Source organism: Myripristis murdjan, chromosome 24, assembly GCF_902150065.1.
Source record: "Myripristis murdjan chromosome 24, fMyrMur1.1, whole genome shotgun sequence".
In the NCBI taxonomy this organism is placed as follows: Eukaryota; Metazoa; Chordata; class Actinopteri; order Holocentriformes; family Holocentridae; genus Myripristis; species Myripristis murdjan.
Window position 1 is genome coordinate 10,881,067 of NC_044003.1, and position 24,355 is coordinate 10,905,421.

General features: G+C 41.1%; 1 protein-coding gene across 2 annotated transcripts; it reads right to left on the reverse strand.

Moving 5' to 3' along the window:
- Nucleotides 1–10,855: 10,855 nt before the first annotated feature.
- Nucleotides 10,856–24,130, reverse strand: prep (prolyl endopeptidase). 2 transcript variants are annotated; one of them, XM_030047564.1, is made up of 14 exons: nt 23,946–24,130; nt 23,502–23,576; nt 22,810–22,943; nt 21,939–22,069; nt 21,128–21,337; nt 20,706–20,827; nt 20,067–20,172; nt 19,297–19,488; nt 18,722–18,919; nt 17,854–17,957; nt 15,202–15,433; nt 14,438–14,569; nt 13,360–13,516; nt 10,856–12,083 (listed from the first exon to the last, which is right to left on the reverse strand). In XM_030047564.1, the coding sequence occupies exons 1-14, from the start codon at nt 24,078–24,080 to the stop codon at nt 11,789–11,791; spliced, it is 2,223 nt and encodes a 740-aa protein (XP_029903424.1). In that variant the 5' UTR covers nt 24,081–24,130; the 3' UTR covers nt 10,856–11,788. The 2 variants fall into 2 exon arrangements, with proteins under 2 accessions (XP_029903424.1, XP_029903423.1); XM_030047563.1 differs by having other exon boundaries at nt 23,943–24,130.
- Nucleotides 24,131–24,355: the final 225 nt, after the last annotated feature.

Here is a 24,355-nt window from a genome sequence, read left to right on the forward strand (position 1 = left end):
TTTAAGTGTTGTGTAGTCCCTATCTGGGATAACTTGTTTTTCTCGCTCCACATGAACAGCTACCTCCCAGCATCACCATAGTGGGCACCAGGGGAGAGCTGAACTCAGAGCTTTGGAATGTGACTGGAAAACCCAGAAAACAAACTACACAACTGATGTGTGGAGTCTTGTGATCCTCACTTGTCAATATACAAGGTAAAAGAAAACCTGTGACAGCAGCTTTTTGGGAAATGGTACTGACAGCAGTGTGGTGGCAACGTAAATGGTGGCTCAACTGTGAAATCTGGTCATTAATCATCATAAAAAAAAAGAAAAAAGAAAAAAAAAAAAGAAAACAGTTGACAGAAATATATTTATTTCCAGGATGCCATAAATCTATATGATTTATTTATTTATTTCAAAGATGCTTAACTCCATATCATACAAGGTAGAACTGCCTGTAATGTAAGCTATGCTATGAATTCAAAACCATAAAAATTTATGTCTGCCCTAAAAAGTGTATAAACTCTGTTCTACAAATAGAAAGGGTGGATATAATCTGAGTTTAGGTGGGTTCACACTAACTAAACTGCATCTGTGATTTGCTCAATAAAGTTACACTCTGCTGACTGTCCACCAGTGGGGAAGAAACGCTGCAGAGAGGAAGCATGCATGCCCACCAACAATCTAACCTTAAGCTACAGTTGCTGAAGGGCAGTGAGCGGATCGATTACAAGCCTGGAAAATAGTATGCTCTCCGAGAAACTTCACATCTTATCTCACATCTACTCCAGGACGTTTCGCAAGGGGGTTACTCTCGGGTATGAGGAAAGAGGAAAAACACGTTAGAGGAATGAAACAACAACAACCCCATCTCCACCCACCAGGCCTGAGAGCCCACCCTCCCGGAATTCATGAGCTTACCCCTACCCCCAATCCGCCCCAGCCCCCGCGCAAATTCTGTTTTTGAAGATGTGTGTAGAGGAGGCCTCCGCAGCGCCCATAGAATTACTGTTTGGGTCACAGGGTTGGATACCGGTGTCAGATGTTATCCACTCACTCATATCCTGACAGGACCTTCCTGATCAGGGCAAGTCAGTGGTAATCACCGTAATGCAGCTCAGCTCACATGTATGCGAGCATATGACAGAGAATAATTTGGATAGGGTTGGCTTGTGAAGGCCTGTTAGTCACAGCAAGCAGCTAAAAGATAGATTTAGTGAAAGGTAAATCCACCTACACATAGTTTACTCGCATTTCTAGTCTGGCATTAATGCAGAGAAATTCAGGCTGTGCATCATGGCAAGTAGCATCAAGCTGATGGTAGTAATTATAAGAGGATATGGGTCTTTCAAGGGGGAGGGGTGTCCTAAATTAATGCTTTTCTGGAAATGCATCTTCTTTTTTTTTCACTGGTGGTGGTTTGATTTATAGTAGGCTAATCACCAACAGGAGGTCAGGTCTTATTTACTACCATATTTCTGGATTGGATTCTTGAAAATAATTTTCTTTTGTATTGCTTTTACCTCTTGGCAAAGAAATCAATCCACATTTACTCAGTTTCCACACATTTTTCATTTGTGGAATATAGCTGAACTACCTTTTTAAGCTGACATGAATATTTAGGCTGGGAAATTAAGGGGATACATCATAGTAAGTAGCCAGTTGTTAAACTTGTGTAAACTGTATGAGGATAAAGTGATTAAAAAGAAAAATCCCCAATTAATGCTTTACTGAAAATGTGGCTGGTTTATGTTTATATGGTTGTTATTAGCCTTATAATGATCAACAAATGGAAGTTAGGGATCACCCAGCTTTTCACTGACATATGTATCACATCCTTGACAATAAAACCTATCATTCAATTTTGTTTTTGTACTGCAATCAATTGTTTAAAAAAAAAAATAGTGTACTAAGCTCCCTGTTAAGGAGTTTAAGGAAAATCACTGCAGCGGTGTAAAATGAAGTTAGTTTGCTGCTTGGACAATTATCTACACAATGATAGTATGACAAAAATGGATAGTTATGTGCATTTTGCCTCATGAGCACATTGAGATTCCTGAGCTATTTGAATGGCAACTTTCTGAGCAGACTTTGGACTCCCTCACCCCAGCTAACCCCACCCAACCCCCACTCCTCACCATGTAGGCTCCCAGAGGAAATTTGCCTTTACCCTGCATTGCTGTCAATGCAGTTCAAAGGGTTCATTGAGTTCGTCTCTCCCTTTTCTCCTTTCTTTTTTGGAAAGGGGGGTTGTTTTTTGTCGTTTAGTGCATGCATTCCAGCCACCAATCCCTCACTTTTTATATCCTCTACAAGGAAGTGTAAACACTGCTGGGAAGGCAGGTCACCCTCTCCCAGAGCTGTTTTTCTGGAGATATGAACACTCTGGACCTCTGAAACGTTTTACATCCAAAAGGTGTCTGTTTACTTCATTCATTTATTCATTTCAAATTCCAAATGTGTGTGATTATCCTTTAGTTTTACTCAAATTCTTGCAGATCTCAGCTTCACTTAGAAATGGGAGGGGGAAATTGTTTCTGCATTTAATCTAAGTTTTTTTCCTGTTTGCAACTTTTTCCTCCTCTCATATGACAGATTTCGTTCATAAACATTTAAAATCAACGAAAAATGTGTTGTAAAAGCCACACAAAAGCGTATTGTGTAGCATGTGGCTCACTGAACCACACAAGAAACCCAAGGAGGTTGCATGGAACTTCCCTCGTTTTTTTTCGTTATATTTCAATTCAGCCTAATTCAATCATTACTACAAAATCAGATAAGATACTTTCAAATGTCATTTATTTGAGACTTTCAGTCCGACACATTTTCAAGGCAGATGAATCAGCCTGGATCTTCACCATCTAGCCTTTTCCTATTTCCTTTTCACTTTTCCTCCAAAGTTTTGACGAAAAACAGAACTTTGCGGCCACAAAACCTTTCTTAAAAAATCTCTGAGCCTTAAACTTTTGTATGCCCCGACAAAAACCGCCTCCCAAACATGAGTAAACAGGGTGAAAATAATTTGAATGAAATATCGGTGACGTCAGAGAGGGGGGAGGCTGGAGAAGCGTCTCTGTCCCCGGTGCGCCAACAACTGCGCGTAATGGGACGAAATGTGTTTTGCCATCCCTCCAGTTCATTAGATATTTTTTTCTTGCTGGGCCACGACAGGTCAGTATCACTCCATCTCTTTTCTCTTAGGTTTATTCACCTTTTCACGTTTTCAACCATGTGGGGATCACATGAATCTGCGAATCTGACATCCTACCATACCCAATAGTCGATGGATATCCTTAAGGAAAAAATCACGGTAATATTCCTATAATATTATTTAAGTTGCCAATAGCGAGTTTCTAGTGACCATGTGATGCTTTATGCTTTTTAAATCTCCCATCACTACAATATATTCTCACATGGAATTGTTTTGCTGCATGTGTATGGCCTAGTGCCCTTATAAATTTTATTATAGGCTTCTTTTTCGTAAAGGCAGATGCGCGCGTGTTAAACGTCATAACTTCACTGTATGTGTTTAATGCGGGCTTGGGCTCTATGATCCATCATTTTGTCATACATCCCATCATCTGCGGTGTTAAATGCCGGTTACATCAGGTCAGTGAGTTGGAGCAGGTCTAGTAATAAACCAATAATGAGCGGAGTCAGATGAGCGTTTTCACACACAAATGCCGCCTGACTCCACGTTTTATTGGCGACACTTTGGCTGAGTAAAAAAAAAAGAAAATGTCTCTGTCCATCTGGGATTTATAGCTACCTGCAGAGTGCGATCGTCACTCACCTGTGCGCAAGGGAGAGGACATCTTCATTAGGTTTTCCCCGTGGATGGTTGAGATGGCACAGGCGAAGCAAGCTTTCCCCCCGGTGTCTCTCTGACAGGAGCAAATGTAGGAAAAAGTAGGTTTAGTCTTTACTGAATCCCGAGTCTAGCGACGCGCTGGTCTGACATGCATGTTTAGACTGACTTTAAGCGGGTATGTGCAGCCAGCTGACCGACTGGATTCAATGAGATTTTCCATGGATGAATATTTTATAGTGACACTGTAACATAAGCGCAGCAGCGTGCAGGGCAGGCAGATTTGTTTTTATTTTTGTTACAATGAGCCAACAGATTGCCGAGAACCTGTGACAGAGAGCTGGGAGGATAATCTCCAAAATAGCCCACAGATTGTGGATGTTTTTGATAAAAAAAATAATTGATTTAACTGCATCTATGATGGCTATTTTAAGTTGATACAGACCATGCTGGCCTGTGACTTTTTTGTCTAAAAGGCATTCATTTTATAAGGAGGCTGGCCTAAAAGCTGCACCTCGGACAATTTTAGTTACAAATCATCAGCTCAAATTTCCAAAGTATCCAATATCCAAAGAAAAGCGGCTTCAGAGTGAGATTCCCTCAAAATTTGTGAATGTCTCAGAGCTTTTGGTTTACAAGGGGCTCTTCAAACCATGTGGCATCCTCTGTGGCCTCCTCCATCATGCTCCCTTCCTTCCCCCACCTCTCCCTCTCTTGCTGATAGAGATCCATACTTCACATCCCCCACCCATCTTGTGCTTCAACTTTAGGCGCATTATTGCGCCATTCAGGATGGTGATTAATTCTTTTTTTTTTTTCGTGCAAGTGTATGCACTCAAGTCATCTGGCTTCACTGTAGACATAGCAATCAGATAATAAGCCTGCACCTTCAAATTATCTTCCTCGCAGCAACCCAACACCCTGGTCACTGATCCGGGATCTGCTATAGATTCATTTTGCATTTTCTCCGCATTGAGCGGCAGAGCGGAGCTGGCCCCAGACCAGGCAGCTGTAAAAAGCAGCATCAGGGGGGACACTGACTTAAATAGCGCCGCCCATCGTTTCACTGGAGACATTCACCTGCAAATTCTGAAACCCGTTTCTATTCAGCACACTGAGAGAAGAAAAGGTTCCCAGAGACCCTCCGGGGTTCTTCACAGCCAAACTCTCCCTCCTCTTGCAGGAGGTTTGAGGCAGCCAGCCAAAGCTGAACACGGAGGATTCAATTTACAGCCCTTACAACAAAGAAATCAGGATGAAATGTGGACAGCTTGGTGCAGATTAAGTGTCGTGACGTTTGTTGTTGTAGAAACTGTATCCAGATTGTGTAAATAACAAACAAACAAACATCTAGGCTACATAACAAGGGTGCTCTGATTAAGTAAACACAATGTTCATAATTAATAAACGTTACAAAAAACTTTAGACTGATAATAAAAATTGCAATACTGAAAGTGTACATCTGAAAAGCATGCACACTTCCCATGTACAAGTGACAAAAACTGATCTGAAATGTAGCCTACCAAGTGCCAGAAAATTATTTTACAATTAATTTCATAAAATAAATGTGGAAATTTTGTCTCAGAACCATACAAAGTAGCCTACACCAAGTCAATAAGGTCAAAAAAATTGTATGAAATCTAAACTAGGCTATAGAAAAAAATAAAGTAAAAATAAAAATGGTCACCTGAATGTGTCACTGTGATTCTGCCCCCCTTTTGTTTTGTTTCAGATAAATTCATGAAGAACAAACACCCAGGAAGCAACTGCACATTTCTCTGGTTTACTCACTTTTCTCTTGTTATTGTGGATTTCAACAGTGCATTCCCTCTCAGTTTATATTTTAACTATTTAGTTAATTATTTAGTTATCATGTTTGTGTTGATTTTCTTAGAAGGAGGCAGCTGCACAATGCTCATTTAATCCAAATGTTCCAAATCCCAGATGTGAGGATCCATATCTTCATATTTAGGAGGCAGATTATCTTTAAAACATTAATAAAGTCACTGATTCATATCACCATGTATTCCTTTGACAGCAGAGAAAACCAAATATGAAATAGTTAATACAGATAACATCATAAAAGCAAATTAAATGATAAAAAGAAGATATTTGTGTTTACTACACAAATGATTTCTTTTTTAATTTTATTTGGATGATGATGCCAAACCACACCATTTCAGCCCATACATGGCTTTAAAGTCCATTTTGTAAAGTTTCAGCACATATTATAGCTATTCTCCCATTAGTGCTTATTGAGATAATAATACACTCTCACCATATTAACTTTTGAACCTATACAATAATGTGGCAAAACAACCAAATCTCATATCTTAGATTTAAATCAAACAAGAAACGTGGACCACAAAAATCTTTTATGCAATATGAAATCACAAAGTGCTTTAGATGGTGGCTGGGTGAGGTGGTTGGATTGTTTAATGATTTGTAATCAACTCCAGCATAAAAATATACATTTATATACACATACACACCCCCACACACATATATTTTTTTTTCTTTCAGCAAAGAAAAGCACATCAAGAATGAAGCTGATCTAAACCATCAAAGCTTCCAGCTATGCCCTAAACCTTTGCCTCACCTGAACCAAAGTGTTTCTCCTCCAAACCCTGAGAGATTAGCTCCAATCCCCAACCAGCACTGCTCACACATCACAGAAATGCTGTGAACCATTTTTAGTGAGCAGCAGTAGCCTCAGGTAGGTGCACAGATAGTTGTAGACTATTAAAAAAATGTAGTGGCAAGTCAACCTAAGCTGCATTATTTGTTGCTGTTGAAAACCTATCCTTGTTAGGAGTGTAAACGTCACCTCTGGAAGTCTAAAAGCAAACCTGATTGTTGCTGCAGCCTGTTTGAACAAACTTGTTAATGCTGGGCTGTGAGGAATATAAGACATGTTAAACACAGATAATGCTTAAAACTAGGAGCTGTAGACAGAAGAAGAAGGCAAATGTTCGATAACAATTTATTTCTAATGATAATAATTATAAAATCATGATAACTGCTGTTTAAGTTATTCTTCCGCCAAGAAATATAGTCCCTCCACAGCCGCTTAACAACGCGGTGGCTCAGTGTGAGTATCGGTTTCCGGTTGGCGTATTTAAATTAACTGTTATGCGGTCACAGGTGCGCGCTCATTGGGTGTTTTCCGCCGGCTTTCAAACTGAACTCAGCCAATCACAAGTGAGGACCGGCCCTGTAAGTTTTACGAGATAGATTTGGACATGTTTTGATAACGAATATTTTACGGGGCTAAACTTTATACAGGCTCCATGCAATGTGCCATTTCCGCCCTCGAGTCGTTGGGTGAGGGTTTAAAACGGAAGCCGGTTTGGGTTGGTGTTATTTTTAAAATGCGGGGAAAGTGACGAAGGGCTTGCTCACGAAAAGGTTTGGCTCTCTGAAGTCATGGGTGTGTGAGGAAAATTCTTCAGACATTACAGAGCCATCCGTCTCTGCTGTGATTGAGAAGGACAGTCCCTCTGCTGCAGCACAGGGCGCCGGGGCTCCGAAGCGCCACCTCGTGGTTGGTTGTGGGCACTGCCAGCCTGTTGGCCTGGAGGAAAACCTGCTCAACAACAACAACACATGTTTTCTGAGGGGGCATCTTCCTCTCCGCGCTGGGAAATGAGTCAGTGTAAACATTATAGCTTGTCTAGGTGTAACCAACAGATGTGTGTGTGTGTGTGGGAGAGAGAGTGTGTGTTGGAGGAGGTTTTGCAGAAAGAGCATTTGAATGACCAAATTACCTTAACCCAAAGGTTTTCAAACATTTATCAAGTTGCAGAGCCCTGTTTGTAGTCATTTTGCTGCATAGAGTCACCAATATAAAACAATATTAAGGTTTGTGCCAAGTATGAAAATGAAATTTGCTCTCATACTTGAACACTGACTAATAGATACAATGTGATGACACTACAAAGTAATATTAAAATAACTACTCTTGCGGAAAAAAAGAAAAAAAAAAAAAAAAGAAAAATCACAATTTCTAGTGGGTTAAGTGAAATTAAATTATTCCACATTTTGATCAGGACCCACAGGAAGCCCCTCAGGGACTCCTGGGAGTCCCTGGACCTCACTTTGAAGACCACTGCCTTAGCATACATGCAGAATTTTTCTTCTATATGGGGACATTATAGGCCTAAATTAAATAAAGTCTGTGATGATGTACCAGTCTTTATCAAATGCACTATTTTTTGTTCCACCAAATTAATTTAATAGACAATCCCACGCGTGCCCAAGCCCTCCTAATAAGAACATGGCATGTTTTGTAATCACATTTTACACAGTTTGTAGGAATAGGAATTTTGACTCTTACCTGTTAGTTTGGTGCATTTTGGCTGATGATTTATTTTTAGGTGGGCTTAATGTGAATCCAAACCCATTTTTGTTTTTCAAAATTAGCAGATGCTTACAGATGATAGTTGATAGGAGACTAAAATGTTTGAAGTTCATAGGCCTGTAGCATTTTAAAAGAGTAAAATCTGTTGAGTGGTCTAAGTTGAACTTGCTTTATTGTTTCAAATAGACATTTTGAGACACTACAGAGATATTTATTATCAAACCCAGGCACATGTGAATAAGTCCATTTAAAACATCACCAGGAATAAGTTTTGACTGGCAGCAGACTTTTATTCAGAGAGAATAAATTCATAGCCAAAGATTAAAGTTGGGAAATTATGACTAAGTTATTGTGCATGTGAGCAGATAAACTCTTGTTGTGTAAAGCGCTCTGGGACAAGTTTGTTTGGTTTGAAACACCAGACAAAAAGATCTGATTTGATTTTCCATAATTTGTAAATTGAGAAGGGGATATCATGATTCTTACATTTTCTGGACTTTCTTTTTTTTCTGGAGTTTCATTTCTCAGTTTTGTGGTCTTTTTCAGTTTCATTTTATCGATGTTTCCCACATGGAGGCTGAAGTGCTACAATAAACAATCTTAGATCTAGGTTTGCATTTTAAAAAGTTTTTTTTGTGAAGTTACAAGTTTTTATACATGCATGTATAGCATTCACTTGCTTTGTAAACCACTAAATCACAAGTTTGTTTCATTAAAAAAAAAAGTTCATAAATAGATTTACTTTGATTTTGAGTTATTTAAGAATCAAGTGAGGACGCGCTGGAATATGAAAGCTTGTGATTTCAGTTTTGTGAAGTTTTTCAGTTCCATCTTTTGTGTTTGTGCTTGTGAAATCAAACATGGAGCGAAGAAAAATTTTCTGTATCTGTAGTGTTTGACTGTCTTTTTAAAAAATGCAAACAAACATTAATGTGTATCCAATTTCTATTGATGTGCATGAAAATAAATAATTTTATTTCATCATAAAATGTCATACTTGCAGTTTTTAGTGGTAGCTTCATTGACATAATTTCTACCATTCTTGTGGTTTCATTTTTAGTGGAACTGTGAAGTAATTCAGCCATTTCTGTTCAACAGTTTAATGTGAAGTTGTAGCTCATCCAGTCCAAGATGTGTAAATTATTATTTTTGTCCATTCGATATAAATACAAAGGAAATAAATTTTGTTTCAAAGTAGTAACAATACTAATACTTTTTGTTCAAAATCCATAATGCCTTTTCTTTTCAAAACTCCATGGAAAAAGACATTTCTGTAAACACTGATTTTAAACACAGGGCATAAGTAGTTTTGTTCTGTAAATGCATGTTTTTAGTTGGCCAATGTAATGTCTGCAATTTCTGAAATTTATCTCCACCTCTCTGCGCTCATGCTCTGCTTGTCCAGTGTTGTTTGGTGTCAGAAACCAGATTTACTGCTTCTACTTTTTTTCTACAGGCTTCAAGTGAAAAAAAGATGTTAATGTCGGTGTAGCTTTGCTCCAAAACTTTTTAATGAACAGGAAGAATTTTGAATGAAAATGTGAATGATGAAGGAACTGAAGTGACAAGAGGGTTCAAACCACTTGAGCAAAATCCTGTTTTGCAATGTTAACTGCAAAATGCAGTGTGAACGTTAAACTGGAAACGTTAGACATTAATAAAACAAAACAAAAAACAGCCCAAATGCCAGGGCAACCAGGGTGGAATTTGCTTTTCAAGATTTAATTTTTTTTATTTCAAAGTATTAGGCTATACAATCCATTTGGAAAATAAAAAATAAGCTCTGGAGCTTCATGTGCCTGTGTGAATAATAACAACAATAAAGACAAGAAACTTTTTTTTTTGGCGGGAGGTTCATGTTTTGAGCAGTATCTTTTGCAAACAGCCACATTCCTCAGTGAATTTAATTTCCATGCCAGCAATGATTTTCGGAGTCTTTTTTTTCCTTCCCAAACTGTGGATATTTCATTTGAAAGTGGAACTCCTTAAATTCTCTGACTCTGTTTGGGAAACGCTGCCGTTTGGACTCGGACAAATGAGGAAAACTGACACTGGCGAAAAGTCTTGTAACACAAAACATGAAAGCTGGAGAGTCCACATGGGGCCTCTGACAGACCACCCTCATGTCCTCCTGCTGCTGCACGTGCTGCTCATTCCTGCAGAGAGCGCGCCCCCTGGTGGCGGAACAGCCGCACGCACACATACACACATTTTCACAGTGTCCTGCACCGAGAAGTGTTCGCCTTCAGTGCCCCTCCCACAGGCGCTTTCCTCTCCAATCTGTGTGTAACTTGTCACGTGTTCAACTGCTTTTGCAAAATAAATGTATATATTTTTAAAAATGTGGGTGATTGCTCTTTATTACTTTAGCAGAGTAAAACATGCATCAGTAATGTAATTAATAATTTATTAGGCAAAACTCCTCCCATCAAATGTATCCCAGCTTTATTTTGCATCTCCTTTTATTTTTGACACTTTGTTGAAACTTTACTAATTAAAAATGAAATGTCCCATACCAACATACGATGTAGTATGTTGTATAAAAACTACAATATCCTAAAACAAAAGATAAACTCTTCTGCCTTACATATTTTTGTCAATTAAGGACTATAGTTACCTAATATTCTTTAAATGTACAATTGTCTGCTTTGCTAAAATTCTCCAAAAAATTTCCCTGACGAAAAAGAATGAGCGGGATGCATCGCTGCTTAAAAAGTTGTTTATTGAAGTTGTGGCATTATTGTTTTGTTCCCTTTAAAAGGCAAACAATCAGCACATGTCAAGAGGTAGAAATCAACATCAGTCTGAAGGATATGTGGGGATTGACATTTACACACTCACACACATACACGCAACACACACGCATACACTGTAACAAAACTGTCAATCTATAGTGTCATTTGCACAATACTGTCTATCTGAAGTTCAACATGCTGCAATCATTGCGTATCCGACTGCCTCCAAGACGCGCTCCAATGAAAAATAAATAGTCTGCGTGTTGAAGCGCATGTCGGAGGCTTAGGCTCTGCTATATGATCTCTTACAATGACCTTTTGACGCTCTGACCTCATGACAATAATGGCTGATTTGCTGATTACAGTAGCTGTCTGGGTAGCCCCCTCCCTTTCAACACATCCCACTGATACTGTAGTCTTTATTTCAATAGGACTGCACACATGAGTACAGGAGAGGGTATGGTTTGCTAGAGGTGCTGCATGTTGGCTTGTAGTTGTGTTCAAGTGCAGCCGCAGAGAACTTGAGAGTCTGTGTCCTACCAGGCCCACGCAGAGAGGGGAGCAGAGAGTAAACACAGGGGGGGGGAGGAAGAGGAGGGCTTGTGGTAGTGGCTGGGGAAATGTGGGCTAACTCCTGTGTGACAAATACAGAGGGACCCCATAGATATGTGAAGGAAAAGAGAAAGGAAAAACAAAAACTCCCAGAAAACTGTAAAAAGACCATGGAAGGTCCTGTACATGGTGTTTGTGAAAAGTTATAAAAGAAGGTGTAGTGTGATAACATCGTTTGAATAAAAAGTGAGAGTGAACGGCCCTTAGAAGTTAAATTCGAAAGAAGTGAACGACAGAAAGGGAACGAGAGGTACGATGTGGCGTGGGGGGCTGGGGGCCGGGGGTTGCAGGTTATTTGACCCAGGAGATGTTGAGGCAACGGGCGATGAAGGCGTAGGTGTCCGCCACCTCCTGGATGACCTTGCTGGTGGGCTTGCCGGCGCCGTGGCCCGACTTGGTGTCCACATGGATGAACAGTGGGTTCCTCTGCTTGAGGCAGCGGCCCACGATGTACTGCAGGGTGGCGATGTATTTGAGGGAGTGCAGGGGCACCACCCGGTCGTCGTGATCGCCCGTCAGCAGGAGCACCGAAGGGTACTGGACCTTGTCGCCCTCTGGGACACGGATGTTATGGAGGGGGGAGTATCTGGGTAAGGGAAGGAGTGGTGGTGAATCAGAAAAAGCAGATATTAGCACAAGTCTAGGGAAAATGAACAGGACACATGTTTTTGCACCACCGAATTCTCAAATGTGCATTTGTCTTTGTAACAAAGGCTTTATGCACTGCAACCCCATTATAATATCTCTTTGTCTAAACAGTAATCCTTTAAAGAAAAGTACTCCATCCCTCCAGTAGAGCTCCAGAAAGATGGAGAATCTATGCCAAGGAGCACTAAAGCTGTTCTGGCAGCGTGTGGTGGTTACTATGACACTTTATGTTGGTTTTCCCTTTAATATGTCACCTGTCTGTGTGTTATAGTTCAGCACAATTTTCCCCAAAATACAAACAAGTATTGTTCAAAAAGAATGTTTCCTGCAGACACGGCAGCTGTGGGGGTAATTTAGGTTGCGAGACCAAGGTTCACCCCTGGGCCGATTACAGCCTCAGTTCTACTGTTCCACCGCCGTTTAGGGACCGGTCTTATTTTTACAATGATATATGGCCTTTTGTGCTGTAATTGCACTTATGTTATTCTTTTGGGCGGGTTGGTCAATAAGGCCAAGTTGCCCAGACATTTTCCAAGCGGTGTGGACCACGGCTGCTGAAGGAACTTAAAGGAAGTCCTGCTAATATCTAATTAGTGCTAATCAGTATATCCCTGTAGGACTCATTTTAGATCTGTAACTTGTACTAGAACTTCAAGTTAAGGAAATAACCGCGTTCTCTGATAACACAAGTGAAGTTTCAAACTATGGGACACACCCCCCGCACTGTTGCTTAGAAGCTTTTTTCCACTACGCCAGCCCTGGGTGGAAGGCAGGCGTGACGTCTGCTTCCAAAAGGAGGGACATCCTTTTATTATAAAAGCCCAATGACATCAAGCCGCTCGCTCCAGCTAGCTCCCATCAGGAAGGTGACTCCCTGGGGGCTTTCAGTAGGTTTCTTTGCTGGGGGGGTTGGTTGCTCCCAACATGGAATCCACACCTGTGTGCCAGCCTGTGTCGGCAGGTCTTGGGACAGATTTTAGACTGAAGGGTGGATGTTACACTGGGCTTTTATAGTAGGAGCAGACATCACATCTGCCTGCCAGTCAGGATTAGCATAGTGGACAATAACTTTTGGTGGCCAGCACAGAGGTCATTTCCCATAGTGAGATGCTGAAACAAATGTTTGAAAGAGAACCAATACGCAGGTCAAACAGGGATAGATATGAACCATGTAGACACACCACACACAGACATTCTGGTGGGTGAGAACCTACTTAATGAGCCAATCAAACTGATCCTTGATTTCTGAACAGCCGAAGTCTGTGGTCCAGGCGTGGCCGATGGTGAACTTGTGGAACTTCAGCATGTCCATGACGCCCACCTGAGCGACAGCACAGCCAAACAGCTCGGGCCGCTGATTCACACACGCCGCTGAGAGAAACACACACACACACACACACACACACACACACACACACGTCAGATGTTGACACAACAGTACTACTGGATAATGAAAACCAACAATATTCAAGATTCCATTTGAATCATTTTTAAATAAATGACTAAAGAAATAAATGCATACACACATACATAATAAAATAAAAACTTTTTGATTTGAGATCTGAACAGAGATGTTCCAAGGTACAAATTCTCATTTTGTGCCAAATGTGTGGTCAAAATGCTCATTCAGAGGGGAAAAAAAAAAAAAAAAAAAATCAAAACAGACAAGCAAAAAAGATAATTCCAGTTTCAACTACTGTACTGGTCTATTTGTTGCCCAGTTCCTAATTGCAAAGGACAAACGTGCAAGAAGTATTAGACAATATACAAACATGGGGTGGTTTCAGGTTAACACTGATATAAAATAGATAAATAAAATAACAGAGATGTTGTGGTGCAAATAAATTCCAAGTCAATCCAGCGAGTAAATTATGCTGTTTTCGGGTGCCTTTTGGAATAATCATAACTGCCATCTAATTGCATGTGAATAATGGTAATAAAGGGGTTAATATGCCAGGGTGGATTTTATTTGTCACTGGAACAGTACAAGTTGGAAGGGATCATTCACTTGACTGAAGAAACTGTACAGCCTCAGATTTCTGATAAATAAAATAATCATTAAGCCAGTTTGCATAATGCATTTATTTATGTTGATGATGTAGAACAATTACACCAGTTAACAGTGTAAGATAATTTGATTTTCAATTTGGGATGGAGCCCCCTGGTTCGTGGTCTGTGTTTTGTTAGATGCTTCTTAGCCAGCAGACATACAGTACCAAAGCTCCAGTTCATTACATGAAAAGAGGAAAGAAAAGAAAACAACATGGATGAATAAACCTGCACAGTACATACCTACAAGCAGGCCACCGTTAGAGCCTCCATTGATGGTGAGTTTGGAGGAAGAGGTGTACCCCTCCTTGATGAGATATTCAGCCGCACACTGGAAGTCTGTGAAGCAGTTCTGCTTGTTTGCCAACATGCCAGCTAGAGGAAAGAAAACACAGAGAAGCATGACAAAAAGGGTTGGGTGCTGTTTTATTTTTGATGGCGATGAATTCTGGTTAAGCATGTTATTTAAACACCATAAAACGAGCTTTTATTCCTGTGCCACTGTGAATAGTGGGCTCCCACTTTCTTTTCCATTAGTTTATTTGTTTGAAACCTTTAGGCCTGCTGTTTAGATACTCAGGTCCTCTTCTTTTCTTTACTCATGAGGAATTAAGAATGAATGCTGAGAGTGAGTGGGTTCACTGAAAAGCTGAACTACAAACAAACCTTGATAATACCTACCAGCTAGCAGCAGCAACATTTGGCTTGAGGTTAGAGAACTAACAAGCAGCAAGACTAAACAGTTGGCGTGAGTTTGTTCTGTCGGCTACTGGCAGCCAGTAAATCTGGACAGAGGGATAGTTTCTGAATCCAAGAATACTGCCAAGGCTTATTAAGCGGATCCAAGAAATTCTCTGATTGCACTGGCATCACTTGTGCATCCTTGTTTATTCTTTTACGTGGCTTGCCTGTTCTAAATAAGGGAGCTGCATGCCACTAGGACAGCTGAGCCATGTGGTTAGCTTGAAAAATGTTTTGTTTATCAGTGTGTGTGCATCCCGCCTCACCTTTGTGCCAGGTCTCGCCGTACTCCCCTCCTCCTCGGATGTTGGCGACGGCCAGGACTCCCCCCAGGTGTCTGACGAAGATGAGCCGGGAGACGCTGTAGCTGGGGGTGATGGAGATGTTGAAGCCTCCGTAGCCATAGAGGAAGGCCGGGTGGGAGCCGTCCATCTTGATGCCCTTCTTGTGGACAATGAACATGGGGATCTGGGTGCCGTCCTTGCTGGGGTAGAAGATCTGGGAGGCAGAGGGACAAAGACAGACCAGGGCTGTGATCAGGAACACATAAGGGACTGGAGAAGGGTCAGAAAAGGGCAGGAAGATGGTGATCCCTAATTAGAAATGAATGGGAGATGTGAGCTCCAAAAACCTGCAGAGAAAAAAAAAACTGTCCTTCAGATATTTTGATACAATCGGGTCAATGATTCAGCATGGGCAGCAGGGAGGCACAGAGAACAGGGAGACCATCCTTCAACTAGAAACCCTGTGCCTGCCAACTGGCCAAAACACATTTCATCTTCTGTCATCCCGTCCTCGCCTCCTCGATGACTTGGCATCCAAAAATTAGACACCATCATTAAATATGTTCCAAGTGCTTAAAATATGCATGAAAAAGCCTTCACAGCTCCATGCCTCTGTTCTCTGATGAGGGCTCAACATCAGATACACAAGTGGTTCCTCAGTGTGGAAATAATGAGTAAACATATGCGAGCCTGCCGTCTTACCATCAGAGATGTATAGAAAAGAGAACAAATAATAATAATAATAAAAAAAAATACAATCCACAGTTGCAAGTTGTCCAAAATATGATGCTTGATATTCCAAGATTAGAATGACAGGTTTAAAATCTTTGTCTAATACTTAAGTGATACATTAAATGTTCAGATGTTGACAGGATATAAAACTGTGCACCTGCAGGCACAAGTAACTGCCCAAGCTGTCACATAAAGCTTAATGCTTCTGAAAGTGGTTTTAAGGACAGAGGACGAGACACAGCAGCCGATTAATGTCTGCACTGAAGAGGTACGTCTCTTCATGAAGACTTTCTCCGCCATTTGAGCAGTTCTGACCGTTTTCATAAAGGACTGTTCTCATCAAGGCCAGCACATTTGTTCCTTGCTGGAATCGCTTTCTGTGTCCTCTTGTGTCCTTCTGTGACCTCTTTGTTTTCTGTACTTGAAAACCTTGAAAACTTTTACATCTCTCGTTTTGCATTCATCTCTTGTGAGCTGCATTTGTGCAGGTTGCCATGGCAACTTACACAGCCTTTACTGAACCTCATTAACAGCCTGTGATTGTTTGTTTTGCACATTATGTTCTTACAGCTAGGTCTGTGTTAAGTTGGGGGTTAAAAAAACAAACTAATTCATTCCTAGTGAAAGCCGGCATGACCATTTCAATAACAAGTCATAAAAAGGGGAAAAAAAAATGACATCAACAAACAGACACACATTAGCTTAAGAGGCTTGGAAACAGGCGCCTATATGTCACTGTGTTGGTCAGTCAGCAATTAGTTCCAGAGTGCCATATCCAAATTATTTGGTGAATCCACAAGAATTTTAATATTAACATAACATTCATGTTAACTAGATGATGTTACACATCCGCATTCATAATAACACATTTGTTTTATTCTACCTCCATGAGCAAGACACACACATTAGAGGCTGGCAGAGCTTAGATGAATTGCACATTAATCTTTACCTTGTGAAGCATATCTGAATGGATGAATCATGAGCCTTAGTAATTTAATCAACTGTCATCTGTGGAGGGAAGATAACTGTGCAAAAGGAGCCTCAACACAATGCTTTAAACGTCAATATGGTGCATGTAAGGACACTGCAATTCAGAGGAGACATTTCACTCGCTTTATCTCATCATCACATCTGTGGAGGAGGGCATGTGAAGAAAAACCTGTGTATTGCTCTGCTACAGAATGATCATTATTATTGGCTTGTGCATGTGAATCGAAAAACTTCCCACCTGGCTTTGAAGTGTCACAAAACTTTATCAACAATATCAAAAATTACCCCATGCTAATGAGGCCTTGGCTGTTTTGTATTCTTCAAAACACAATAAACTTATTTTTATACTTTGGATTTCTTTCATTTGTCCTCAAGTCTCAGTCAGATGAAAAGAGAAGCCGCTAGAGCTCATTTCACCGTGTTAATTAACTGTCACAACGTGGAAGAGGACAAACACAACTCTGATTGTGGGATACTGGACTTTCAGAGCTCTGCATCATCAAGTTTCTTATATGTGACAGGAACGTGGAATTTCATCGTAACAAGGTGCATGAGAGCCTAATGTCTAAGAAAATGATTTTTGCCCTTTTGAAGAGCCACAAGTCACACACCACCACACTGAGAAGGATTTGTTCTAGTCCGCTACACAACTCAGCTGATTTTTCTTCTGGCAAACAACTTGATTAAACCACTTTAATACACTGGGTCAATACTTTAAAGGCCAGGTCAGGGTCGGGTACTCATGTGAAACCAGCTGTAAAAAAAAAAAAAAAAAAAAGAAGGCCCTTGAATCTTTCAAACAGCTACTGTATAACCTATAGTAATCAAGGACGAAAAACTCAGGACAACAATAATTTCCCATTATGAAAGTGTGAAAATACCCTTATGAATCACACCAGTCATTCTAGTTACCTGGGTGGTCTGGTAGTCGGCGGGGTTGAAGCCTTTGACAGTGACCTCTCTAAAGACATGGGGCTGCAGGGGGTCCTTGGTCAGGTCGCAGTGATAAATGATGGCTGAATGGGAAAACAGGGAAAATCATCATCTATGCGTTCTACCATGTGTGTATCATTTTGACAGTGTACAGGAAATGGATTTTCCCCACACAGGACAGAGAACACACACAAAAAAAACCTGGCTGCTGTGCAGAAGCAGAGCGAGGACCAATAAGGACACTGGTGTGAAGAGAGTCTGAGCCAGTCTCTTAAGAAGCCGGGACAAACCATATGGAATGTACATACTGTAACAGCTGGGCATTAAGCTTCACTGAATGAGAAAACGTACACATGCAATACTACAATTTAAGCATACTACATTTAATTACATTTACTGAAGCCCACAAGCTTCAATATCAGAAAACTGTGACATTTTCAGAGTTTCTATGTTTTGTATTTGAAAATTTTAGACATTTTTCAGAGCTTAATATCTTAGCTCCTTTTGAGAATTTGATCAGATTTCCATATGTAGTACGCTGATAGTGGTGAAAAATAATTGAGGAAAACATGTCACATGTATAACAGGACTCTGATGTCACATTTCCAAGCTTTTCCATATAGTTTTATGACAGTATTTTTCCAAGTGTTTCAAGAGCTGGTGATTGATGAAGTCCTTTTTCCAGGTTTTTTTTTAGATTGTCCTGGATTGTAACTCTGACCATCCAGTCTGGAAAACAGTAACACTGGAGCATTTCAACAAAACAAAACAAAACAAAAATCAACATGCCCCAAAAGCTCAAAGGTGGCGCACCCGGATCTGACTAAGCAGCTGAGTGATCCAGTACCTGGGGAGAGGAAGGAGGTGAAGTAGTAGAAAATCTCTGAATCCCTCTTTCGGCCCGTAAAACCCACAATGGAGCCAACGTCCAGGTGGAAGGTCCTCAACTCCTCCCCCGAGCTCAGACGGTACATTTTCAACACATTCTTCACATCATGGAGGAAACACACAAACAGGTAGCTGGAGTACGTACAGGTGGCGAACACTGCAGCCAGAGAAAGACAAAAGGAAGGGGACAGAAATACAAAAGGGAATGAAGTCAAGATGGAAACAAAAATTAAGGGAAGAGGGAAAGGAAGGTAAAGAGGAACAAAGGGTATAATCTTGTCACAAAGCAGCTGTCAAAATGTGGAAGGGGAACAATGCACCATGTAGTGGCAAAAACAGCCACAAAAGTAAAGTGAAACCAGAGTGGCATGATATACACTCTGCTCCAGCTTTTTTTATGAATTCCAGTGTGATATAGATAATGTCTTATGCCCTGCCATCTGATTTGCATCTTAGGGTAAGGCCAAAGACAATTTCTCACCTAATCTCTCCTATTTTGTTAATACAGCCAGAGTGAGCAGTGCAGCAGCTCACCAATAACGTCCTTGTCATGTTGAGGGATGAGCTCCTTCCAGTTGCTCTGATCCGGGGAGGCGAAGTCGATGTTGATGAGGCGGTAACGCGGGGCATCTAGGTTGGTCTTGAATGTGAACACCGTGTCCTCGTTGGTTACGTATTCATACTCAGCGTCAAAGTTGTCAATCAGTTTCACCCACGGCAAAAGCCCTGACAACAAATAAGTGAGCATTTCAGATCTTATAACAAAGACGCTGAACACGCAGTTTATGTATAAACTGAGACAATCCTCCAGTATCACACAATATTTCAGTCAGACTGCAGGTAGAACTTCAACGGAGAGAAATTTAAACTGTGCTGAACTGCAGTTTCAAATAATATGCAGCATTTTAGCAATTAATTATTATACTATAAAGTTCAGTGGTAGATCAAAAAGGATGATACTAATTTGACATTTCAGGTATTTTCTGTGATTTTCAATACTTTTGGCACTCAGTAGTCGCTACATTAAGCAAAGGTACTTATTTCTTCCCTCGGGTATGTAAGGAGGCTAAAACAAAGAAAATGTATCTGCAAATATGTTTTACATATCTGACTCAGGCCTACATGGTAGTGATAATAGTTTCTATATAATTTTGGATACCACTTTTCGAATCGGAGTCACCAAGGACTTAATGGGCAATGACAAATGAAGGAAAACATGATAAATAAAAACACAGAACAGATACAATAGCAGGCCAATACAACAAGCACAGAACAGGTACAACAGATATATGAGCACTGCATACCTGTGATACCCTGAGGAGTGGTCTGCAGGTCACAATACCACAGTCTGTTCACTGGATCACAGCCTTCCCTGATGGACAGCAGAACGTAACGCCCATCATCTGATACCTGCAACACACAATCAGCATACATTTATGTCTTTACACTTAACCGTATAACCTTATATAACACTTTACATGGGATTATTTGTGGTCATCGGGCCAGCATAAAGCAGTGAGATCACCCTTCAACAGGAAGAGCCAGGTTTGAGCCTCCATGTTGGTAAGCCTCTGCTTTGTTCAAGTATTCGGGGAAAGCCTCAGCTCAAATTGGCTTTGCTTGGCTGAGCATGACAAGTAAAAATTAAACCTCTCCACAAGGATTACTAAGGTATCAAATAATTATACTTAAATTATACAGCAATGTTTCTTTTCTCCACGGAGGACATGTACTTCCTCAGGTGAACATTTAAAAGTACAGGAAATAAATTTAAACGCATAATTTGAGAATGATTGGAAATGCTTGTCCTACTTTGAATATAAATTTACACATGGGCTCATTTTAAAATATGGCAGCTCTAATTTTTAAAATGTATTTTTAGGAATATGCACTGATAAAACAATAGATTTAATGATATCATTTCAAAGCCCTGTCAAATGTACCTCGGCTCCACTCATCCACTTGGGGTGTTCAGGGAACTCAGCGCACAGGCAGTCCTGGGACTGAGGTGTCCCCAAAACATGGAAGTACAGCTTCTGGTGCAAGTTGGTGGAGGTCTCAGTGCCTGAGAGGGATGAGAAATTATTTTTAGATTGTAGTTTCATTGCTGCCCCCTTGTGGTGACTTAAGATGAACCTGTCAGTTTGAGTGCAGGGAAAGAGATGTGGAGCTGGTGGGTGTAGGTTGTGCAAACAATATTAATTCATCAAAGGCGTACTAGAGCAGAGGAAGACAAAACAACACATCCATCATTAGACAGAAACAGATGCAGATGGGAAAAACCTGCGAAGACTGCAAAATCAAGGCCTCTGTGTGTTAAGATAATTTAAACACTGTAGTCTATGCTTGGCCAGTGGGGGCTCACCATCACTCTTTCCCTCCTGGTCAGGGTACGAGTTATAAAAAAGGCCCTTCCCGTCATGGGTCCAGGACATGCAGCTAAACTTGACTCGCTCCAGGCGGTCCTCCAGAGGTATGGCCCCTTCGACCCGCAGGAAGCGGATCTCCACCCAGTCAGAGCCACTGGCACTGGTGCCGTACGCCAGGTACTCCCCATCCTCAGAGAACGCATAACCTTGGGGGAATCAGTGGAACAGAAACACTATCAATGTATGTGGATGCAAAGAATAAAACTGAGTAGCTTATAATCATATTAATCAAGGTTTCTAGGAATTTGTTGTACTCAAGAGAGATGTAGCCAGTCCACATATCCACATATATGTGAGCTCTCATGCAATATTACATATTTGCAGCAAGGATTCCCTAGAATTTAGTAATCAAATAGTTGCAATATTTTATGGTGCAACAATCAACTTAACACAATTAACACGGTGATACACTGCTCTGCCAACTCACTACTATACATATATTGTAAACAATGGTGTGAGCTGGACATACTATACAATCCTAAGACTTTTATAAGACTTGAAATTATCTCAAATGCTTGACTGCAATATGTTCTGTCTATTTTTGCATATCAGACTACATGCTAGCACCAATATATCTGTGATGAACCAATATCAGCTGATAATATCTGCAAGCTCATACACACTTGGTCGGGCTCTGACCACAAATTTTAAAATATAAAATAATAAGTAAAATAAATAATGGAATGCAGTGCTAGAAAAAGAGTTTGGCACGCCTAATTTGCACTGACAACAGCTTCTGTTTAATACCTCGCAGGGCAACCGTCCCATCGTCAGAGAAGGTGTTTGGGTCCAAGAAGACTGTCGGCTCTGCATCCAGGCTCTCCTGCACGTACATCACGCTCTGGTTCTGGAGGCCTGTGTTGTAGAAGTGAAAGTACCTGAAAACAGAGGGAAAGAACTCGTTAGGGGGCGAAGGAAGAAAGTTAAGGACTCAGACTTGGCTCAGATGGACACTCGGCCTGCTGGGTGCATCAAAGAAAACCAAGGCTGCCCCACCGCGATCCTGTTGTAATATTTGATAGTTTTTCCATGACTAAGCTGGAGCGCTTCCACAAGCTATTCCTTGTCCCTTTCTGATTTGCTAATGATGTTTTTCAACTCAGAAGGGTTTCAAAGATGTAAACAGTCTGGTTTCCACTAAAGTTTGGCTTGCTGTGGCGAAAAACAGCTGAAAACCACTATGTAATGGAACAAATGTGTGAAACAAGATGCGAGGTTCATTCTGGAATATTCCTGGGAAGGGACTGTCTTGTAAAATTCCCAGCTTTACACTGACTTTCCCAGAGAATTTGGAAAAATACCCTGTGTGGAATACACCTCTAAAAATTCCATGATATTCCAGAAAGTCATTACAGACCAGCGGGAACCTTGAGAAAACTGGACCCTGGGGTTTTTGAACAACAGTGACACCTAGTGACTGTTTATGGTAACTGGACTACAGAATGCTCAGGTAATATTGTTAGTCAATTAGGGAGAGAGCAGCAAAGTCCAGCCAAAAAATAAATGAATAAGAAACACAAACTTAACCCGGTTAACTCTTAACTCTGCTTGAATAGTCAATGGAGAAGAAAGCATAAAGGTCAACATCATGGCTGTTTTGCCACTCCACCAGGCTCACCTGCTCCCCCTCTTGAAGGGACAGCTGTACTTGGGGTAATCATAAAGCTCAGTCATCCTCTCCTTGAACAGATCTCGCACCTCGCAGCGCTCCAGGAACGGCAGCGTCAACTGGTTCTGAGCGTTGACAAAAGCCTGGAGGAACAAGGAGGCAACAGAGTCACACAAAAACAGATTTCTCATCTCACGTTAGCTCAACATCAAGCTGACTGCAGTGACGGGCTGCAATTCCTTAATGTAACACACTTACAATTTATGAGAAGCAGCTGACAAACAGGGTGACGCAGCCAGAAAACAACACTGATGCAAGTATATTTTAAGAAGCGGACCCACACTTTGCATTTCAGCTGGTTTTAGTATTACTTTGCATGACTCTGATGAATGACACATGCTCAAATGAATGGGTTTTAATAAATACACTTCTTCTTCCTCCTTTTTCTACAAGTGGTGCGGTCATTCTCTCCCAAGTATTCCTGACTATTTAATGTAGGCCAAGCTTGCTTTGGCTGAAGTTGTGCCAGATCATCAGCTGGGAGCACAGTTACACAGCCAGCAAGCTAAGTTAGGCTCCTGTGAGTGTATTTTAAGCAGCAGGGCCGCTTTAATAGGGTCCAACACATCTATGGACGTTTTAAATCACTACAATGCGTCCTAAATCAGCAGGTCAGTGCCAGATGGTGAGCATGCATTTACCTGTGTCTTCTCACTGTCAGGATCCTCCAGCCAGCTGTACGGATCCGGTATCTTATGACCATGATAGTCATCCACCTGAGGAGCAGAAAACATTAAAGCTAATATTGCAGGTGCAAGTGGAAATGAGGTGTGGCATCTTCAAAACACACTGGACTAGTGATAACAGTATGGTGCGTCCAGGTTAACTAGCGACGTCAAATAAAGCACAAAGCAGATGTTATCAAGCTGGAAGGGGTGACGGGGGGATGTTTACGTCTAGCTGGGGAAAGCTCCCGTGAATTTTGTCCACAGAGGCGATGCAGGTTGACAGACCCTAAGGCTAGCTAGGCTAACTAGCATGCTAACAAAGCAGGCGTTCACCCCAATGAATGAAAAAGCATGATGATTAAGCATCCCGGCTTATTAGCACGCTAGGCTAGTTAGCTAGCTGCCGTTACTCACAACCGATTCGTCCCGGTAAGCCTGTGGATACGGAAAAGCCATTCTGCAGGTCAGTTTTCGCGAATTCCGCAACAGCAAATTTTGTCGCAGAGACTGAAACAGCGGTTTTGAAATGACTCTGCAGACCCCGCAAAACATCAACTTTGACGCTGAAGCTCTGGCAGAAAAGATGCTCTGGTTACATACAGAACAACGAGCGCTTTCAAGAGAATAACGCCGTGAGCTGGATGAGCGCTGTCCATTTCAAACAGCGCCCTCTGTCGGCAGGCAATGAGAGTGGACTGATAGGGTTATGAAACCCATGGCTGCTGAATTCACCTGTTTCGGCTCCTAATGGAAGCAGAGGTTGAGACAGGTGTATCTCATGGAAAAAATGACTGCATCATTACAGTTGAAAATGTGTGTGTGTATTT